This window comes from Saccopteryx bilineata, chromosome 1 (assembly GCF_036850765.1).
Source record: "Saccopteryx bilineata isolate mSacBil1 chromosome 1, mSacBil1_pri_phased_curated, whole genome shotgun sequence".
Taxonomy (NCBI): domain Eukaryota; kingdom Metazoa; phylum Chordata; class Mammalia; order Chiroptera; family Emballonuridae; genus Saccopteryx; species Saccopteryx bilineata.
In genome coordinates, this window is record NC_089490.1 from 103,407,178 (window position 1) to 103,428,635 (window position 21,458).

General features: G+C 38.8%; 1 protein-coding gene across 4 annotated transcripts in view; it reads right to left on the reverse strand.

The window, feature by feature from the left end:
• Positions 1-13,172: 13,172 nt before the first annotated feature.
• GNPTAB (N-acetylglucosamine-1-phosphate transferase subunits alpha and beta) overlaps positions 13,173-21,458 on the reverse strand; it is a 74,588-nt gene continuing 66,302 nt past the window's right edge. For 3 of the 4 annotated variants that reach the window (XM_066262923.1, XM_066262938.1, XM_066262915.1), the window contains 5 exons: positions 21,091-21,176; positions 20,744-20,842; positions 19,377-19,544; positions 16,314-16,404; positions 13,173-14,618 (listed from right to left, as the gene is read on the reverse strand). In XM_066262923.1, the coding sequence (XP_066119020.1) occupies positions 14,541-14,618; positions 16,314-16,404; positions 19,377-19,544; positions 20,744-20,842; positions 21,091-21,176 (522 nt within the window). In that variant the 3' untranslated portion in view covers positions 13,173-14,540. Of the gene's footprint in view, positions 14,619-16,313; positions 16,405-16,650; positions 16,768-19,376; positions 19,545-20,743; positions 20,843-21,090; positions 21,177-21,458 lie in introns of those variants that run through there. The other variant, XM_066262932.1, reaches the window with a different exon arrangement.

Consider the following 21,458-nt stretch of genomic DNA (forward strand, 5'->3'; position numbering starts at 1 on the left):
TCTCAAAGTCTTTGCTAGCTCTTTCTCTATCACTGGACTCTTAGGTGTTAAGAGTTCCCCAGGACTTGGTTTTACTTTTTTTCTCTCTCAATTTGTACTCTTTCTCTAAGTGTTTTCATATTAACACACAACTTCAAATATCAATTTCTCAAAGTGGGGTTCATGGACCAGCTTGTATCAAGATCATTTGCAAAGGATAAAGTGAGAAAAGTGGGTTTAAATGCAAATTCCAAGGTCCATTCAAGATTTATCAAATTAACTCTGTGAGGATTGGAACCTGCATTTAAATAAATTCTCCAGGTTATTCTCATACCCCTAAGGTTTGGAGCCACTAACTTGATGTGTCACATTAACAAGGACAGATCAACATCTCCATCTGGTGACTTACTAACACCACTGCCTTGCTTCATCAAATGTTAGAAGCTTTAAAATGTGAAGATCAAGCAGAAAATAAGGAACAACAACAACAAAAAAAACTAGCAAAAAAAGAAAGAAAGAAAATAAGGAACAAAAGACATGAATGAATTATCTGTCCATGAATAATCAAGATTGGGTTATGTCATCTTTTTTACTTTTCTAGTTCTAACCAATAACTCATTTAAGTTCAAGTTTCAAATTTTAATCCTCATCCAATCAAATAAAAACACAAGAATTAGAATGACTATCTCATCGCACAAAGTCGCTTAAAATAGAACCAAAGTTTAGCTTTCCTGAGATTGGCTAATAAAATCATTCTACTTTCCACTAAAAATTTAATATGGGTCATTAAAATTTCACCTAGCATTTATTGTTAAATTGTTATTCTAGTTATAAAAGTAATAAGTATTCATTGTAAATCAATTTCTTCATATTTTATGAAGAAAATGAAATTCACTATAATCTCATTACCAAGAGATAATGCATAACTTTAAACTTGCAGTGTTACCTTTCATTCTTTTTTTCTCTGTGTACCTGTATTTTCCTCCGAATAATTTAAAATATATTGACTTTTGTTCCTGCCTTAGTTTGTTATCAGCTCTAAATTTTTTTTTGGTTTTTAATTATACTTTTACCTCTTTTATGTAAGAGGTGGCAAACAAAGACTTCAGGGTTTTGTTGACTTTGATCACACTCTCAGACTGCCTAGTTCAAGCCTCAGTGCTAATTCATAGGAGACCACATTGTTAATAATCCTCCATATACATCATCACCCATTTACTCTAATTACCTGGATTCCTGACAAAATGTTTTCCCATTTTTTTTAGTCACCCGTGGTGTAGAATCTTGTCAAAGTCATTTGAAAGTCTAAACATTGCATCCCTTATTTCCTTATTCGTTGTCTCAAAGAACTCAGGGTGAGCCTGACCAGGCGGTGGCGCAGTAGATACAGCTTTGGACTGGGATGTGGAAGGACCCAGGTTCAAGACCCCAAGGTCTCCAGCTTGAGTGCGAGTTCATCTGGCTTAAGCAAAAAGCTCACCAGCTTGGACCCAAGGTTGCTGGCTCGAGCAAGGGGTTACTCGGTCTGCTGTAGCCCCACGGTCAAGGCACATATGAGAGAGCAATCAATGAACAACTAAGGTGTCGCAATGAAAAACTGATGATTGATGCTTATCATCTCTCTCCATTCCTGTCTGTCTGTCCCTATCTATCCCTCTTTCTGACTCTCTCTCTGTCCTGTAAAAATTAAAAAAATAAAGAACTCAAGAAAACTTCTCAGTAGATTAACTATTGGTGATGGACATTGAGATATGAGGAGTTTAACAGACAGGAAGAAAAAGACAGAACAATAACAACAGCATCTGAAAGGATAGAGGCATAAAAGCACTCAGTGTGTTTGGGAAAATGCAATGTGGCTGGCACAGTATGCAGCCATGGGAGAGACTGGCAGGGGAGGAAAAGCTGAAATATCAGAAAGATAAAAGTGGGACCAATTGTGAACCATAATAATCACAACTGTGAACCATTTATAGAGTATTTATCATGTGCCAGGTACTGTACCGATGCTTGAAAACACTTCTTTGAATCCTTTCAATAATGAAAAATGTATAAGGTTCACTGTATTCTAATCACCAGAGCTGGCTTTTCCAATTGCTTTCAAGTATGGCAGACCACCTTCAACCTGAGTAATTAATCCAGAAATTTGGTGTTCTGCACGCACCCAGTTTTTATTCTGTGAAGCTAGCGTTTTTGGTCAGCCCGGCACCCCTTCCCTGCTTGTTTTGGTAAAAAGTCTCCATCTGCCTGGCCACAGAACCCAGACTATGCAAATTACAGTAACTCATCTCCACCAGGGTTTTCTACATTGGAACCAGGAGGAAGCTTCCTGCGTCTTTGGGGAGATGAGCCGAGACCCCACTGTGGAAAGAAAAGCTCACACGCAGAGGCAGGGATAGGCTGTATTGAGCAACAACCCAGTATCTGTCTCCTTCACTCATTTTTTTCCTTTAGGCAGACTGACTTAATTTGTTCCTTGCAAATCTACATGAATCTTAGTGGCTAAGACTGAATTCTGGAGTGAATTAGGTCAAAAGCTGGTACTGCCGCTTTAATTATTAGACCTTGGGCAAGACACTCTAACTAGTTAGGCCCCCCGTGGTAAAATAAGGATGTGATGAGGATGACATGAGATTGTGAACATAAAGCATTTAGCATATAGCGTGCGCTCTGTAAGATGTAGCTATTATTAAGGCAAATGAGAAGGAGGAGAAATTACTCTGACAAGAAGCCCCTTCATTTCCCTGTACTCCTGTCTCCATGAAGTCTGGGATTCACTTTAAAATGTACCAATAGGCGAGTGACGTCACGGAAATGGCGCCGTGAGAAGCGCGTCCGACAGCTCTCCCCTAAATCACAACAAATTTATCAACTAGAAACAGAAAAATTTATCCTCGGAGCATTCCGGAGTTCCACACAAACTGAAAGCAAAAGGACTGTTATCACTTGAATCTGAGAGACGAGGGTGTGGAGGAAGCTACCGCAGCAGCGACGCTCATTCAAGCCGCGAGGGAGTGCGCCTGCGGTGAGTCAGCCCATATACTTGGGAACCGCGAGCCACCGTGAGCGGCCGTCACGAGCCGCCTCGCGCGCGCGCGCCCGGTCCGGTTGAGCACCGCTGACGTTCCCAGCGGCCCGCACACTGCGAGTGGGGGTCACCGGCCACCCGTGCCCGGAGCGCCTCATTCGCGCGCGTGCCTTGGGCATTCCACGCGCCCAGGGCGCCCTGCTGGCCCGCACACCCAGGGGGCTCCATTATCCTGCGCCTGGTGCGGTCCAGCCGCCAGCGGCAGGGCGAGCGGGAGAGGCTTGGGAGATTCTCTCTGTGGGCGGGGCACCTCACCCAGCCATTCAAGCTAACAATCAAGCGTTGGGGGAAGGGCGCGCGCAGGCAGCCTAAAATACCTTCGGAAGCACAGCTGCGACCCAATCACTGAAATTAGCTTAACCCATGAAATCTGCGCACCCTCGGTTCTAATTGATAAGATCTCTCTTAGTTCAGCGATCCAAGACAAGAGGCGTGATATTTTTTAGTGCCTCTCGCTAAAGGGGCGGGGGCAACTTCTGATTGATAGAGCCTCCATATTCAGGGATAAACGCTAACAAGAAGGACTTGGCAGATAATAAGGTCTATACTACACTAGTCGTAAGCAGAGACTAGTGCCTCTTCTTCCCTGCAAAAACAGGCTACAAAGTGTGGAAAGCCTGGGTTGAGAGGTCCAACTAAATGATAGGCGCTGAACAGTCACCTTGACAACAATTGACTCCCACCCCCGCCTGATTACACTGGAGGCCCTGACTCTCAGAGCCTTTCCCAAAGCCTTGCACTGAGTGGGGATAGAGTGGGGATTTCCCAGCTCTTTGAGCCTCTTACTCCCCAGGCAGAAGCAGTTGCAGCCTTATAGCTGGATCACCAGGCTGCTAATTCAGAAAGGGGGGACTAGGAGAGAGAATCCAGGAAAGCAAACTCTCTCATCGTTGGACCCTGCAAACGCCAACAAGCCTTTACTTCCAGCAAGACTAAAGCCAATTATATGACATTGCCATAGAATCCCATCAACTGCAAATCCCTACCTAAGAGTGACACAGGGGCAGAGCCTGGGGTACAGAGTCACCGACTAGGAAGAGGGAGAGAAAAGAAAAAGGAAGAAGTTAACCTCTCAAAATCAAGAAAAACCCACAGACTTTACAACTTGATCCACTAATTTTTTTTTGTTGTTGTTGTTTGTTTCTTCTATCTTTTTGCCTTTATTTCCTCCACCTCGGTCCTTCTATTCTCTGCCCATCTTATGCTTCCCCTTTCTTGAACTACACTACCCATGAGTGTTGCATTTTATTTTTCTTCTTCATCCTCACCCTCCTTTAAGGTTATACTCCAAAACACTTAACTCTCACTCTCTCCTCTTTTTTTTTTTTTTTTTTTTTTTTTTTTTTTTGTCTTGCTTTATTTTGTTTTTTCTCCTCCTATTTTATTTCTTCCTTCGTTTTTCTCTTTTTCTTATTTTTTCCTTTCTATTCGTTTTTTCTTTTCTCATTTTACTTTCCTCCCATATAATCCTCAATCACGAACAAATTAGTTAATTTGGGACTCAAGGCTTTTTTTTGGCTTTATTTCTCTTTTTTGCTTTTGTTTTTATTTTTTTTTCTCTTGTTTGTTTATTTTTGTGGCATTTTGGGTCCTCCCAACCCAAGGTCTCCATTGTATTTAGTCTTCGCTCCACTTAATACAACAGATTTTTACTTATTATTTTTATTTTTTCTTCTTTATTATTCTTTTTTGGTCCTTTTTTCTGATTCCCTCTTATCCCTCTCATTATATCTCTTAGTTGACCATCACTTACAAGCAAATCATCTTATGCTTGTCTAAGATTTTCTTCTTTTTTTTTTTTTTTTTGCATTTAGTAGGTCCCTACTCCCTTTTTTTTGCCCCTTGAACTCTTCACCCCAAATCAGGCCCTCCATTATAGGCACGATATTTCCCTGAGCAGGGGAGAGGAGGGAAAGAGAAGAGAGAAAAAAAGGGGGAAATAATAAATTATTACTGTTTTTTTTGTGGGGTGTTTTACCTTTTTTTTCTTTTTTTTTTACTCTTTATTAATTCTAATTAGTGCTATCAATAAGACCACCCTCAGATGCCGATAAGAAAGAGGAAATCGAATATTATGGATACAAAAGAAAGAGAGGTAACACAAATAGATGTGGAAAAATCTATGGAGAAAAGACTTAACATATTGGAAGCCTTGGAGCTAAATGACAGAGAATTTAAAATAGAAATCTTAAAAATACTCAGAGATATACAAGAAAACACAGAAAGGCAATATAGGGAGATCAGAAAACAACTCAATGAACACAAAGAATATATTACCAAGGAAATTGAAACTATAAAAACAAATCAAACAGAAATGAAAAACTCAATTCACGAGCTGAAAAACGAGGTAACAAGCTTAGCTAACAGAACAGCCCAGATTGAAGATAGGATTAGTGAAATAGAAGACAAACAACTTGAGGCACAACAGAAAGAAGAAGAAAGAGACTCAAAAATAATAAAAAACGAGAAAGCCCTACAGGAATTGTCTGACTCCATCAGAAAAAATAACATAAGAATAATAGGTATATCAGAGGGAGAAGAGAAAGAAAATGGAATGGAGAATATACTCAAACAAATAATAGACAAGAACTTCCCAAGCCTGTGGAAGGAACTAAAGCCTCAAATTCAAGAAGCAAACAGAACACCGAGTTTTCTTAACCCCAACAAACCCACTCCAAGGCACATCATAATAAAGATGACACAAACCAATGACAAAGAAAAAATTCTCAAGGCAGCCAGGGAAAAGAAGAGTACAACATATAAAGGAAGGCCTATTAGATTATCATCAGATTTCTCAGCAGAAACTCTACAAGCTAGAAGAGAGTGGACCCCAATATTTAAAGCCCTGAAAGAGAGGAACTTTCAGCCAAGAATACTATACCCATCAAAGCTATCCTTCAAGTATGAAGGAGATATAAAAACATTCACAAATACAGAAAAGATGAGAGAATTTATCAACAGAAAGCCCCCACTCCAGGAAATACTAAGGGGGGTTTTCCAACCAGATTCAAAGAACAAAAGAAAACAACACCACAAGTAACAGCTCCACCAAGAACACAATAAAACCAAACTTAAACTGTGACAACAAAGGAAAAAAAGGGGGGAGAGGATGGAGATTAACAGTAGCAAAGGATGATGAAGTGCAGAAATACTTATAAGATAGGGTACTACAATGAATATGGTAGGTACCCTTTTCATTACTTAATGGTAACCACCCTTAAAAAAACCACCACAAAAACACTTGACTTAAAAAAGGTAGCAACAGAGGAAAGAAGTATGGAACACAAACAAACAAAATCAAATGATAGAAAAACAAAAGAGAAGAATCAAACTAGATACAAAACTAACAGAAAGCAATTTATAAAATGGCAGTAGGGAACCCACAAGTGTCAATAATTACACTAAATGTAAATGGATTAAACTTACCAATAAAAAGACACAGAGTAGCAGAATGGATTAAAAAAGAAAATCCAACTATATGCTGCCTACAAGAAACACATCTAAGCAACAAGGATAAAAACAAATTCAAAGTGAAAGGCTGGAAAACAATACTCCAAGCAAACAACACCCAAAAAAAAGCAGGCGTAGCAATACTCATATCTAATAATGCTGACTACAAGACAGAAAAAGTACTCAGAGACAAAAATGGTCATTTCATAATGATTCAGGGGAAGTTGAATCAAGAAGACATAACAATCCTTAATATATATGCACCAAACCAAGGAGCACCAAAATATATAAGACAGCTACTTATTGACCTTAAAACAAAAACTAACAAAAATACAATCATACTTGGAGACCTCAATACACCGCTGACGGCTCTAGATCGGTCATCCAAACAGAGAATCAATAAAGATATAGTGGCCTTAAACGAAATACTAGAACACCTGGATATGATAGACATCTACAGGACACTTCATCCCAAAGCGACAGAGTATACATTTTTCTCTAGTGTACATGGAACATTCTCAAGAATTGACCATATGTTGGGCCACAAAGACAATATCAGCAAATTTAGAAAAATTGAAATTGTACCAAGCATATTTTCTGATCATAAAGCCTTGAAACTAGAATTCAACTGCAAAAAAGAGGGGGAAAAACCCACAAAAATGTGGAAACTAAACAACATACTTCTAAAAAATGAATGGGTCAAAGAAGAAATAAGCGCAGAAATCAAAAGATATATACAGACAAATGAAAATGAAAATACGACATATCAGAATCTCTGGGATGCAGCAAAAGCAGTAATAAGAGGAAAGTTCATATCACTTCAGGCCTATATGAACAAACAAGAGAGAGCCGAAGTAAACCACTTAACTTCACACCTTAAGGAACTAGAAAAAGAAGAACAAAGACAACCCAAAACCAGCCGAAGAAAGGAGATAATAAAAATCAGAGCAGAAATAAATGAAATAGAGAACAGAAAAACTATAGAAAAAATCAATAAAACAAGGAGCTGGTTCTTTGAAAAGATCAACAAAATTGACAAACCCTTGGCAAGACTCACCAAGGAAAAAAGACACAGGACTCAAATAAATAAAATCCAAAATGAAAGAGGAGAGATCACCACAGACATCATAGAAATACAAAGAATTATTGTAGAATACTATGAAAAATTATATGCCACCAAATACAACAATCTAGAAGAAATGGATAAATTCCTAGAACAATACAACCTTCCTAGACTGAGTCATGAAGAAGCAGAAAGCCTAAACAGACCAATCAGCAGGGAGGAAATAGAAAAAACTATTAAAAATCTCCCCAAAAATAAAAGTCCAGGCCCAGACGGTTATACTAGTGAATTCTATCAAACATTCAAAGAAGACTTGGTTCCTATTCTACTCAAAGTCTTCCAAAAAATTGAAGATGAAGCAATACTTCCAAACACATTTTATGAGGCCAACATGACCCTCATACCAAAACCTGGCAAGGATGGCACAAAGAAAGAAAACTACAGACCAATATCTCTAATGAATACAGATGCTAAAATACTAAACAAAATACTGGCAAACCGAATACAACAACATATTAAAAAAATAATACATCATGATCAAGTGGGATTCATCCCAGAATCTCAAGGATGGTTCAACATACACAAAACGGTTAACGTAATACACCATATCAACAAAACAAAGAACAAAAACCACATGATCTTATCAATAGATGCAGAAAAGGCTTTTGATAAAATACAACACAATTTTATGTTTAAGACTCTCAACAAAATGGGTATAGAAGGAAAATATCTCAACATGATAAAGGCCATATATGATAAACCATCAGCCAACATCCTATTAAACGGCATAAAACTGAGGACTTTCTACCTTAAATCAGGAACAAGACAGGGTTGTCCACTCTCTCCACTCTTATTCAACGTGGTGCTAGAAGTTCTGGCCAGAGCAATCAGACAAGACAAAGAAATAAAAGGCATCCATATCGGAAAAGAAGAAGTAAAGCTATCACTTTTTGCTGATGATATGATCCTATACATCGAAAACCCGAAGGACTCCACAAAAAGATTATTAGAAACAATAAACCAATACAGTAAGGTTGCAGGATACAAAATTAACATACAAAAGTCCATAGCCTTTCTATATGCCAACAATGAAATATTAGAAAACGAACTCAAAAAAATAATCCACTTCACGATTGCAACAAAAAAAATAAAATACCTAGGAATAAACATAACAAAGAACGTAAAGGACCTATATAATGAAAATTACAAAGCATTGTTAAGGGAAATCGAAAAAGATACAATGAGATGGAAAAATATTCCTTGTTCTTGGATAGGAAGAATAAATATAATCAAAATGGCCATATTACCCAAAGCAATATACAAATTTAATGCAATTCCCATCAAAATCCCTATGAGATTTTTTAAAGAAATGGAACAAAAAATCATCAGATTTATATGGAACTATAAAAAACCCCGAATAGCCAAAACAATCCTAAGGAAAAAGAATGAAGCTGGGGGCATTACAATACCTGACTTTAAACTATATTATAGGGCCACGATAATCAAAACAGCATGGTATTGGCAAAAAAATAGACACTCAGACCAATGGAACAGAATAGAAAGCCCAGAAATAAAACCACATATATATGGTCAAATAATCTTTGATAAAGGGGCCAACAACACACAATGGAGAAAAGAAAGCCTCTTCAACAAATGGTGTTGGGAAAACTGGAAAGCCACATGCAAAAGAATGAAACTCGACTACAGCCTGTCCCCGTGTACTAAAATTAATTCAAAATGGATCAAAGACCTAAATATAAGACCTGAAACAATAAAGTACATAGAAGAAGACATAGGTACTAAAATCATGGACCTGGGTTTTAAAGAACATTTTATGAACTTGACTCCAATGGCAAGAGAAGTGAAGGCAAAGATAAATGAATGGGACTACATCAGAATTAAAAGTTTTTGCTCAGCAAGAGAAACTGATATCAAAATAAACAGACAGCCAACTATATGGGAACTGATATTTTCAAACGACAGCTCAGATAAGGGCCTAATATCCAAAATTTACAAAGAACTCATAAAACTCAACAACAAACAAACAATCCAATAAAAAAATGGGAAGAGGACATGAACAGACACTTCTCCCAGGAAGAGATACAAATGGCCAACAGATATATGAAAAGATGCTCAGCTTCATTAGTTATTAGAGAAATGCAAATCAAAACTACAATGAGATACCACCTCACTCCTGTTAGATTAGCTATTATCAACAAGACGGGTAATAGCAAATGTTGGAGAGGCTGTGGAGAAAAGGGAACCCTCATTCACTGTTGGTGGGACTGTAAAGTAGTACAACCATTATGGAGGAAAGTATGGTGGTTCCTCAAAAAACTGCAAATAGAACTACCTTATGACCCAGCAATCCCTCTACTGGGTATATACCCCAAAACCTCAGAAACATTGATACGTGAAGACACATGTAGCCCCATGTTCATTGCAGCACTGTTCACAGTGGCCAAGACATGGAAACAACCAAAAAGCCCTTCAATAGAAGACTGGATAAAGAAGATGTGGCACATATACACTATGGAATACTACTCAGCCATAAGAAATGATGACATCAGATCATTTACAGCAAAATGGTGGGATCTTGATAACATTATAAGGAGTGAAATAAGCAAATCAGAAAAAAGCAAGAACTACATGATTCCATACATTGGTGGAACATAAAAATGAGACTAAGAGACATGGACAAGAGTGTGGTGGTTACCAAGGGTGGGGGGGGGAGGGAAGACATGGGAGGGAGGGAGGGAGAGAGTTAGGGGGAGGGGGAGGGGCACAGAGAACTAGATAGAGGGTGACGGAGGACAATCTGACTTTGGGCGAGGGGTTTGCAACATAATTTGATGACAAAATAACCTAGACATGTTTTCTTTGAATATATGTACCCTGATTTATTAATGTCATCCCATTACCATTAATAAAAATTTATTAAAAAAAAATGTACCAATAAATAAAAACAATATAGCAAACTAAATATGGCAAAATCTTCATAACTGTTGAACAGATAAGAAATCATTCAATGTGCTGGACTAATTTTTAAAGTTTTATAACAATATATATATTTTGTATTTTTCTGAAGCTGGAAACGAGGAGAGACAGTCAGACAGACTCCCGCATGCGCCCAACCGGGATCCACCCGGCACGCCCACCAGGGGCGAAGCTCTGCCCACCAGGGGCGTCGCTCTGTTGCGACCAGAGCCACTCTAGCGCCTGGGGCAGAGGCCAAGGAGCCATCCCCAGCGCCTGGGCCAACTTTGCTCCAATGGAGCCTTGGCTGTGGGAGGGGAAGAGAGAGACAGAGAGGAAGGAGAGGGGGAGGGGTGGAGAAGCAGATGGGCACTTCTCCTGTGTGCCATGGCCGGGAATCGAACCCGGGACTTCTGCATGCCAGGCCGACGCTCTACCACTGAGCCAACCGGCCAGGGCCAACATTTTTTTTTTTTTATTAAGTGAGAGCAAGGAGGCAGACAGACTCCTGCATGTGCGTGACAGGGATCCACCTGACAAGCCCCCTACAGGGTGTTGCTTTGCCCATCTGGGGCCACTGCTTAACTGCTCAGCAACTGAGCTATTTTAGCGCCTGAGGTGAGGCCATACAGCCATCCTCAATGCCCGGGGCCAACTCTCTCGAACCTTCAAACCGTGGCTGTGGGAGAAAAAGAGGAAGAAAAAAAGAGCGAAGAGGGATGTAGAAGCAGACGGTTGCCCTGACCAGGAATTGAATTTGGACATCCACACGCCAGGTTGAATGCTCGACCGCTGAGTCAGCTGATCAGGGCAAAATAATCTTAAAAAAAAAAAAAAAAGCACACTTGAAAAATAGTTTTAAAAAATTATTTTAATAAAAAAATGTGTCACATCTGACCTGTGGTGGCACAGTGGATAAAGCATCAAGCTGGAATAGTGAGGTCACTAGTTCGAACACCCAGACTTGCTGGTCAAGGCACATATGAGAAGCAACAACTATGAGTTGATGCTTCTTACTCCTCCCCCACTTTCTCTCTCTCCTCTCTCTAAAGTCAATAAATAAAAACTTTATTTTATTTATTTATAGCTAGAGAGACAGAGAGACGGACAGACAGGAAGGCAGAGAGATGAGAAGCATCACTTTTTTTCATTGTGGCACCTTAGTTGTTCATTGATTGCTTTCTCATATGTGCCTTGACGGGGGGCGGACTATAGCAGACTGACCCCTTGCTTGAGCCAGCGACCTTGGGCTCAAGCCAGCAACCTTGGGCTTCAAGCCAGCTACCTTTGGGTTCAAGTCTATGATCCCACATTCAAGTTAGCAACCCCATGCTCAAGGTGGTGAGCCTGCACTCAAGCCGGATGAGCCCGCACTCAAGCCAGAGACTTCAAGGTTTCAATCCTGGGTCCTCTGCATCCTAGGCTGATGCTCTATCCACTGCACCACTGCCTGGATATAAATAATATACTCAATAAAATCTTTAAAAAATGTGTCACTTAGCTAACGGCAATATGGTCATTTTGTAATGACTACACTAACAATCTTACCCTTGGCCTGGATAATGACCCTTTACACAAATTTTCGCCACTACCATCATCATCACTGACATTTACTAGGCACTGTGCTGGGTGCATTACATAGTGTGTCATTTTCTTTAGACACCAGTATTGTCTCCCACATTTTATAAGAGAAAACTGAATCATAGCAAACAATGTCCAGGATCCAGGATTCAAACCCTAGGAAGCCTAACTGCAGAGTGGATGCTTCCCTGCTTGTGACATTATGTCATGGGGAGTCCACATGGCCTGGTGTGGATGGGAAAAGAGAGATAACCTGGACTCCAATCCACCTTTGCCTCTAACTGGCTGTCAGGCCCTAGATAAGTCACATAATCTTCTGACCCTGGTATCCTGATGATAAAATGCAGGGCATGATTCAGGTAGTGTTGAAACTCTGCCTGGGAGGCCTGGGAGTTTGGAGGCACCATCTCGGGGTCAAGCAAGATGAGCAGCTTCACTTCCTCTGAATTATATACTGGCCTCTACAGAGTTTCATTTGAACCAAAATGATCATTAGGCTTTAAAGATTTTTTAACCACGTGACTACTCATCAACCTCTGAGGTTCCTCTGTACTTAATGATTCTACAGAATCATTAGATTCCATGGAATCCATAGAACCATTAGATTCTATAGAACCATTAGATGCATGGTTCTACAAAATCATTAGGTGAATGAGTCTATGAATATTCTAGGATTCTATAACCCATCGGATTATCTATTAAACTCCTAATTAGATGTGTATTCATCTAACCACAGAAATCTTCACCACACCCAAATGATCATTGCTCTACATTTCTGGAATCCTTCATTTTTAAAATAATTGTGATACCCCCTAAATTTTTACCATATTATAAATCCCAAGTAGAACTTACTTCCCCCCTACAAAATGATATCCTCTATTGTTATAATACTACCATGGCCTTACACTATTATCCATTTATTTTCAGTAGTGCTCCACACAGGCTGTGACACACTGTATAAGCATTTAAGTGACTAATGAATCTGGATAAAAATAAACTCGTTCCTCAAAGATTTAAAAATCAAAGCTTCAGACAAAATTTAAGTTGTTGAGACTTCAGTTGTTTTTTTAAGACTTCAGTTTTTGAAATACATAACAGCACAAACACAATATTTACATCACAAGTTCTTTTTACAAAATGTGTCAATTTAAAAGAATACTGTTGAGATCCTGATCTGAAATACCTGTGACAGTTCAAAGAGGACTCGTGGAATTTGGTCTCCAGAAATCCACTTCATAATGATATAAATAAAATATGGCTGAATGTCAGGGCTTACCCATAAATAAAATACTAATTCTCTTTCCCAATGGTCAGCAAACACTAGCTTGTGGCCCAAATCCAGCTGGTGGCCTGTTTTTGTACAGCTATAAGCTAAACATGGTTTTGATACTTTTAAAGGTTAAAAAAAATGTTTTAAACTAACTAAACAACAAAGAAGAAAATTCAAAAGAGACAGATGTGGCCTGCAAATATTTACTAAGTGGCTTTTCACAGAAATGCTGATCCCTGTATTATACGAAACCAATGGGAATATACTGATGGGTATAAAAAAGACAACACTGTACAGTGCCATTACCATCAGCAGAACTCATTTCTAAAGTGAGGCACTTCTGTTTCATAAGTACATTTCCAAAACATAATTACATCTGAAAAGTAGCTCTGCTACTTAACTCTAGCCCTTTTAATTAGGCCTCCAAATGAAATCACAGTTATTAGGGGCTAAAGTAAACAAGGACAAAGTATTTCAGATGTCAGTCATTGAGCTTGTCAGTAGTTGTAAAGTCACTTAAGACGACTTAACAGTCTAAAATATGAATAAAATTCATAATTTAAGATATTGCCAATAGGAGATAATATCACTGAATTATTTAAATAACATCTATAAAAACATTTTTAGATATCCCAATTCATTATTTTCAGAAGCAATAATTAGTTAACTTAGTAGCTACTTATTTTTAAAATGAGAAATGGAAAAAAAACACAGACCAAAAATGTAAAACCATAGCAAAAGGCTTTGGAATGCCAAAACCAGGGTCTCTGAGCAATCCCAAACTGGCCTAGGCTTTTCGTATTCAAGTTATTTCATCATGGTTGCTGTGGGAACTTTACAGCTGCCTCTTGTCAGAGAGCCTTTTCACTAAAAGAATGACAGGTGTCCATGAGCAAAAACCTTTACAAGTAAAACCAGTTCATAACTGCTCAACATATAAGTTTTCAGTGTGTTGGTTAAACAATTCCTGGTCAGTAGGCTATATTCACATGATAAAACAAGTATTGTATTGGATGTTTTTTTCTTCTTCCGGCCAAGCTGGCTAAGCATCATCACATCATGAAGACATCTCTGTGATGTCAAGCTTTCAAATGCTCAGTGAATGCTGAGGTAGATGATTTTCAAATGAAGATCTTCTACACCCTGATTCGATCGGGACTTGCTTCCTTCTGTATTCTTCTTCTGGGAAATATCTTTCGCTTAAGTGCAATTAACTAAATGATGAGAGACAGGAAATAAATTTTAATTCCATATTAACAAACTTTAAACTTTCTGAGAGTCATCTGACTGTAACCATTTCCACAGTCTTAGACATTAAAAACAGACAGCAAATAAGTCCCTTCTGAAACAAAATCAACTATTTTTGTTTGACTTGATAAGATTAATAATATACCTAGGTATGTGCCCACAAGATATTTAAACCAACAAGGATTGAAATTATTTTGGCCCAATCTCCACTTTTTAAAGACCTATAGCTACAGATTTTTACACTGTGATCATTAAGCATATTTATTTTAAAGATGTCTGTCAAGTCTTTCTATTGAAGAAAACTGGCTGTTTAGCCATTAAAATACTGTCTCTAAGTTTTTTTGTTTTGTTTTGTTTTGTTTTTTAGCAAGAGAGAGGGGTTGGGGGGAGGGACAGAAAGACAGGAAGGGGAGAGAGATGAGAAGCATCAATTCTTCATAGCAGTACCTTAGTTGTTCATTGATTGCTTTCTCATATGTGCCTGACCGGAAGGCTACAGCTTAGCCAGTGGATCTCTTGCTCAACCCAGTGACCTTGGACTCAAGCCAGTGACTTGGGCTTCAAGCCAGTGACCATAGGGTCATGTCTATGATACCATGCTCAAGTCAGCAACCCTGCGCTTAAGCTGGATGAGCCGGCACTCAAGCTGGTGACCTAGGGGTTTCAATCCTAGGTCCTCAGTGTCCCAGGCCAACACTCTACGCACTGTACCACCACCTGGTCAGTCTTCTCCAGGTTTGAAATGACTACATATGCAAGACAGAATTCTTTAAAAAAAATTTTTTAAGCCTGTATTAAAATCTTATCACCATTTTCCCCATACTTAAACATAGCAATAATCATTTGAAAACAGAGGTAATATCCAATTTATGAATTGGTTACAAGGCAAAAAGTTCTTATGTAATTTACTAGCTTGGAATTTGGATAAACATTTCTTTCTCATAGAAACATGATACACCTGAAACAGAAACTTGGCCATCATTAAAATAAAGTTTTGATGAGAAAAATAAATGTGTTTTTATGATTTCAATTCTGTCTGCTCCTCCATCTCAACTGCCTCCTGTTCCCCTCCGCGGCCAACAGATGGTCGTCCCTCTGCTGCCTTAATGCTGGCCAGCATACAGCAGGCTCATGGTTCCTCACTGGACTCCTGTTTTAAAAGCAGGTACCGTCGTCCTTTTAAGATTTTTTTTTTTTTAAGATTTTTAACTGCTGGGAACAATGGCAACAAATATCAAGAATAAGACTTAGAGCCTGGTCTGTGGTGGCTCAGTGGACAGGGCATCAATCTGGGATGAAACCCTGGGCTTGTGGGCAATATGATTTTATAGATGTTATTTAAATAATTCAAGGCACAATGAACAACTAAAGTGCCACAACTACAACTACGAGTTGATACTTCTCATCTCTCTCTCTTCCTGTGTCTCTCCCGCTTAAAAAAAAAAAAAGAATACTGGTAATGCATCTTGAAGATAAATGAATAAAAGGCTATTATGTTTGATGCTTGATTATTATGAAATATATGTGGCATATTGACATATAAGTTATAAACCGATAGAAATTCAAATTTTCTTGTGACTTTGTATCATTTAAAAAAAAAATCAGATACTAATATACCAAAAAATACTGTTTGATCCCCACATAAAATATATAAAACTTACCTGTTCAGCAAAAAATGAGAATATAGTAAACATAATCAGTGTTGCTAATACACAATGAGTCCAAAACTTCAATTTGTCTCGATATGCTCTCCTGTCCAGGGAGAGAAGAAAGCAATTATGTAACCCTGTGCATGGTTTCACTATATTATGTAGAATTATTTAAATACCAGTTTAGCAAAAACAACAACGTGAAACCAAAATAGTCTACAGGCAATTCTAAAATGTTAACACAATATATATCTAACATGAGTTCTGATTTTTCATTATATTTGAATTAGTAAAAGTTATTCAGGCAGAGAAGAAGACTTCTAAAGACAATTACTTCTAGCCCTGGCCGGATAGCTTGCTTGGTTAGAGCATCGTCCTGAAGCGCAGATGTTGCCAGTTCGATCCCTGGTCAGGGCACATACAGGAACAGATTGATGTTCCTGTCTCTCTCTCCCTTACTCTCTAGCTGAAATCAATAAATAAAAATTAAAAAAAAAAATTACTTCTAGCATTTAAACAAAAGCTCATTCATTTTTATTTATTCATTCATATTCATTTATTCACTCAGTCACTCAATAAATACTTCCTGTGGCTACAGAGATGAATTTCCTGCTCTCCAGTGTTTATAAGCCTGGGAGGTCACTGACATGCAGACAACTAGCCATCAAACGAGATGAACAGAAATATACATTATCAAAAGCAAAGTCTTGTGGAAAAACTTAGAGAAATGAGGAAAGAATCTCAGAGATGAGGACATTTCATTTCAGCCTTGAATGTAGGAAGGAAAGCTGAGTCCCACAGAACTGAATGAAGCCAGGCATGGTGGCGTCAGGGAGAGCTAAGCCAGGGGACAGCCTGTGGGCATGACCTTCACTGTTCTGTAAAACCATGTAATGGGATTTGAAAGTAATACTCCAGGGAAAAACAGATGAAATGGCAAGAGAAAGAGAGCGAGAGAGAGAGAGAGAGAGAGAGAGTGTGTGTGTGTATGTGTCAGAGTGAAAAGAGTGACCATTTGAAGGATGATGTCACAAGTTGATGACCAAAGGCAGGCAGTTGCATTAGTCTAGGTGTGAGAAAAGAGTGAGGGGCACAAGCAACAGGAGAGAGATTCTGAGAGTACAATCAACTGAACTTGGAGAGAGGATACTGGGGACAAAGAGCAGTATAGCAGCACAGTTACCTCATCTGTAACTTAAAAATAAATGAATAATTAATTATGAAGCTTAAATAAATGCTTAACATATGGCTTGGAAGATACACTAATAACTACCAAATTCAGGGCTTTGTGTTGAGTTCCAGATTCTCACGAACAACTGTTTGGTAGTAGATGACTCTTCCTCAAGTCACATATTCATAACGGCACTATCTCCCATACACTTTTTCCTACATCTGTTATCACAAGCTCAGTTAGTTCTAGTATCTATAGTGTCATTCAGCAAGAGTGTAGTTTAAAGAGCTAAGAAGCCATAGCTGAGGAGTTGCCCCGTAACCAGAGAACTCTATAATGGCTGGTGGTGAACCAAACTTCCCTCAGTCACCCATCCATTGAGTACCTACTATGTGCTAGGGAGGTATGGGGCACTGAGACACAGCTAAGACACCATCTCTGCCCCAGAAGAGGACTCACGGTCTACCAGCAGAGACGGGCACACCAGTCCAGACTGCTGTACAATGCACAGAGTGCTATACCCAACAAGGACAAGAAGAAAGCCAAGCAAGAAACCAGGGAAAGGTGACAGGGAACTCAAGAGCACAGTGTCCTGAAAGGAAAGAGAGAAAGGAGTTTCTAGAAAGCAGGGTAGGCATGGTGGGTCTGCAGTGAAAGACCACGCAGAAGCAGGATGAGGAGGAAGCCCCAGATCAGGGAGCTGCAAAGAACACCCTACGCCTCACTTGTCTCACTTGTACAACACAGACATCAAAGCTCTCTCAGGCTACTCTTAAGCCCACTTGTTTCTTATTCAAATTGAGCCCTTGAAAGTAAATTTAGGCACAAACTGGATTTGGGGAGGTAAGACTTGGACATCATCCAAAGTCTTTCTCCTTTGAGCTAAAGGAGAGTAACGGTGAGAAGCCATTCCAGTCATTTCTGGAAGACAAGACCCATTACTTAGTAATAGCTTCTTCTTACCAGAATAAAAACGTACAGATTTTAGCAATAAACACGCTAATTGTCTCACCCAACTACAAGACACCAAAGAGTTCTGCTCATTTCCTCTCTAAAATCTCTCCCAATTCTGTCTACTGCTTTCTCTTTATTCCTGGGCTGTGTCCTTGGTTTCAGAAAAACTGAAATGCTTATTATTTGCTCCTTGCCTCCAGTTCCCAGACTAAACTACCTCACTCCAACAACTCCCTCACCAATCCAACCCCCATACTACCCGTTAGTTATCTTTTCAAATCAGAAAGTCTGATCAAGACAAACATCTAAGAAAATCATCTCTATTGGGGAGCCCCATTCTCTAAAGAAAAATGTCTAATTCAGATGCACCCTTCCCAAGCTCTCCTTTACACTCCACAGCACCCGGACACCTCTGTGCCTTCGTATTCCTAGTGGCTGGCATGGGGGGGACAGGTATAGGGCCCAAACTCTTCCTAAATGAAAAGACAAAATTATCTTTCAGTGTTGGAAATGGTACTAAAATAAAGGATGAAAGGAACATTATAAAGCAGCTTTGACACAGAGTGGAATGTGAGGAATCAGGCTGGATTTGCCACTCATCAACCACTTCACCTGAGCAAATCAGCCCGCTCCTATTACCTTGTCCTCACATGTGACATGGCAGTAATGGTACCATTCATTGTAAAGAGCAGAGTAAACACATTGTCCAGCACAGTGTCTGCCATATAGCAGTACTCAAGAGACAAGGTAGCTACTCTGATGACAGTGATGACCATGAATAAAGCTTGGCAGGTCTGCTCAGCCAGTGAACTCAATAACAAGTATATTTCAGTAATTAAGCTCAATAAAAACTGTAAGTGTACCTCACAAAGAAATTACAGAGCAAACAACACACTGAAGAAATCTCATCACTCTGAAACAAAAAAATACACATACGCATGAGCACTTACCATTCCTGCAGCTCATGCATGTGAAGGAAACGGTTTCGATACTCCCTTGGCAGCTCAAACTGGGATGGTACGGGGAACATGGACTCATAGAAGTCCCTGAGAACAGCTTTCACTGTCTGGGCATCTTTATGGTTGTGATCAATGTTGTCATTCAGGCAAACAAACTTTCTGAAAATAACAGAGACCCAGGTTACTGGTTATCATAAAAAAGGATCCTGACCTCACAAAACAAGAAAATGAAAATTTCAGATATATTTTAAATGGACTTCTGTCCCAAGATGTTCCATTTACTGATATGATCCTCTAGGACAGTAATATTCTATAAAATTTTTCCTTGGATATTCCACACCTGTAAAACAGATCCTGGAAAGATAATCTTGAAAAGTGTCCGCTAGCTATAGAATAAATTAATGATTTCCTCTTGTAGTTTATTGACTGGGTCATTTTATTAGCAGTCAAAAGAAAAAATAGTAGATACCTAAAACCAAGTTTTTTGAACTTGTAGTAATATTGCTAAGAATAATCATGTAGATAATTCAGATAGCCTTATAGCTACAGATTCTATAAGTTTGATGATTTTTTAATATTTCTCCAACCAAGTTGTAAAATGCTGGAGTTCAGGCAAAATGCAAATTACAGTGGTACTTCCTGAACGTTTTGCCTTCAAGGCAAAAGTCACTAAACTGAGGGTCCATTAAAACAGTACTTAGGATAACCTTGCTTTTAGAGTACACTTGTTAAAAAACAAGAAACAAAAAAACAAACAAAAAAACCCCAACTAACCAAAAAAAACCCCAACTAACCAAAAAAAAACCCCAAACTTAAATCTAATAAAGACTTCAGATCCAACTGCCAATTTACAGGAAATACAGGGCATAGGCACATTTTAACTGAGATACAATCAGAGAAGTCTAAGGTGCAGAAATATATAGGCCTAATTATTTCAGCATATATCTTCTGAAACAAAATCAATCTCCTCTGTATAACAAGACCATTAACCCATATCTAAGAACCTTAACATTGACTAAACAATGCTACCTAATAGCTGGATGAAATAGGTGAAGGGAATAAGAAAAAATAAAACAAACAAAAAACCCAGCTCAGATACAGACAACAGTATGGTGATTATCATGATTATCAGAGGCAAGGGGGCGGGGCAGGTAGAAAAGGGCAAGGGGATCAATGGTGACAAAGGAGACTAGACTGGGCAGTGAACACACAGTACAATGCACAGATGATGGATTACAGAATTGTGCACTTGAAACCTATATAATTTTGTTAACCAATGTAACCCCAATAAATTCAATAAAATACATTAAAAAGTAAAAAAACCCAAAAACTTTATTAATTAAAAAGAAAAGCAGTACCTGGGGTTTTTTCTTATATCATCCAATTGGCCAACCACATGAGAAACATTGGTACGAATCATTTTAAACGCAATTTCTTCTTCTCCCATGATTTCAAATCTAATTATCATATATAAAGAGTATAAACACTTATGTGGATACGACAGGTTTTCAATAAGAAAAACATCTTATAAAACTTTAAGAGACTTATCATCCTTAAAATGAGTTAGTCTTTCAATCTTACTAAAGAAAACAATCTCACATAAATTTCAAAAGAATGATTAAACTGTTATAAAACTATGAAAATGCCAGACTCTTATAATAATTATTCTTAAACTAAACAAAGAGAAAATTGGACGTCTACTTACCGGTATTTGTTTTTGTCCTTGTATGCTTTGTGGATTTTGTCAGTCACCGGTTTACAGTTGGTTACCAGACTCTTAGTGACGGGTGGCTGTGAGAAGAGGCAGACATCACAGCGGGGCCAAAACCAGGATGAAGCAAGTGAAATACTCAGCTCAGGGGTAAAATTTAAGAGGGCATCAAAAGACTCAGTAATCAAGATGAGTATTCTTTTTTTTCAATTTGAAATTTTAAGGTCAGTTTATTAAGTTCATGCAAGGCAAGATGAGTATTCTTAAAAATCAAATTGGTGGCCCTGGCCGGTTGGCTCAGCGGTAGAGCGTCGGCCTGGCGTACGGGGGACCCAGGTTTGATTCCTGGCCAGGGCACATAG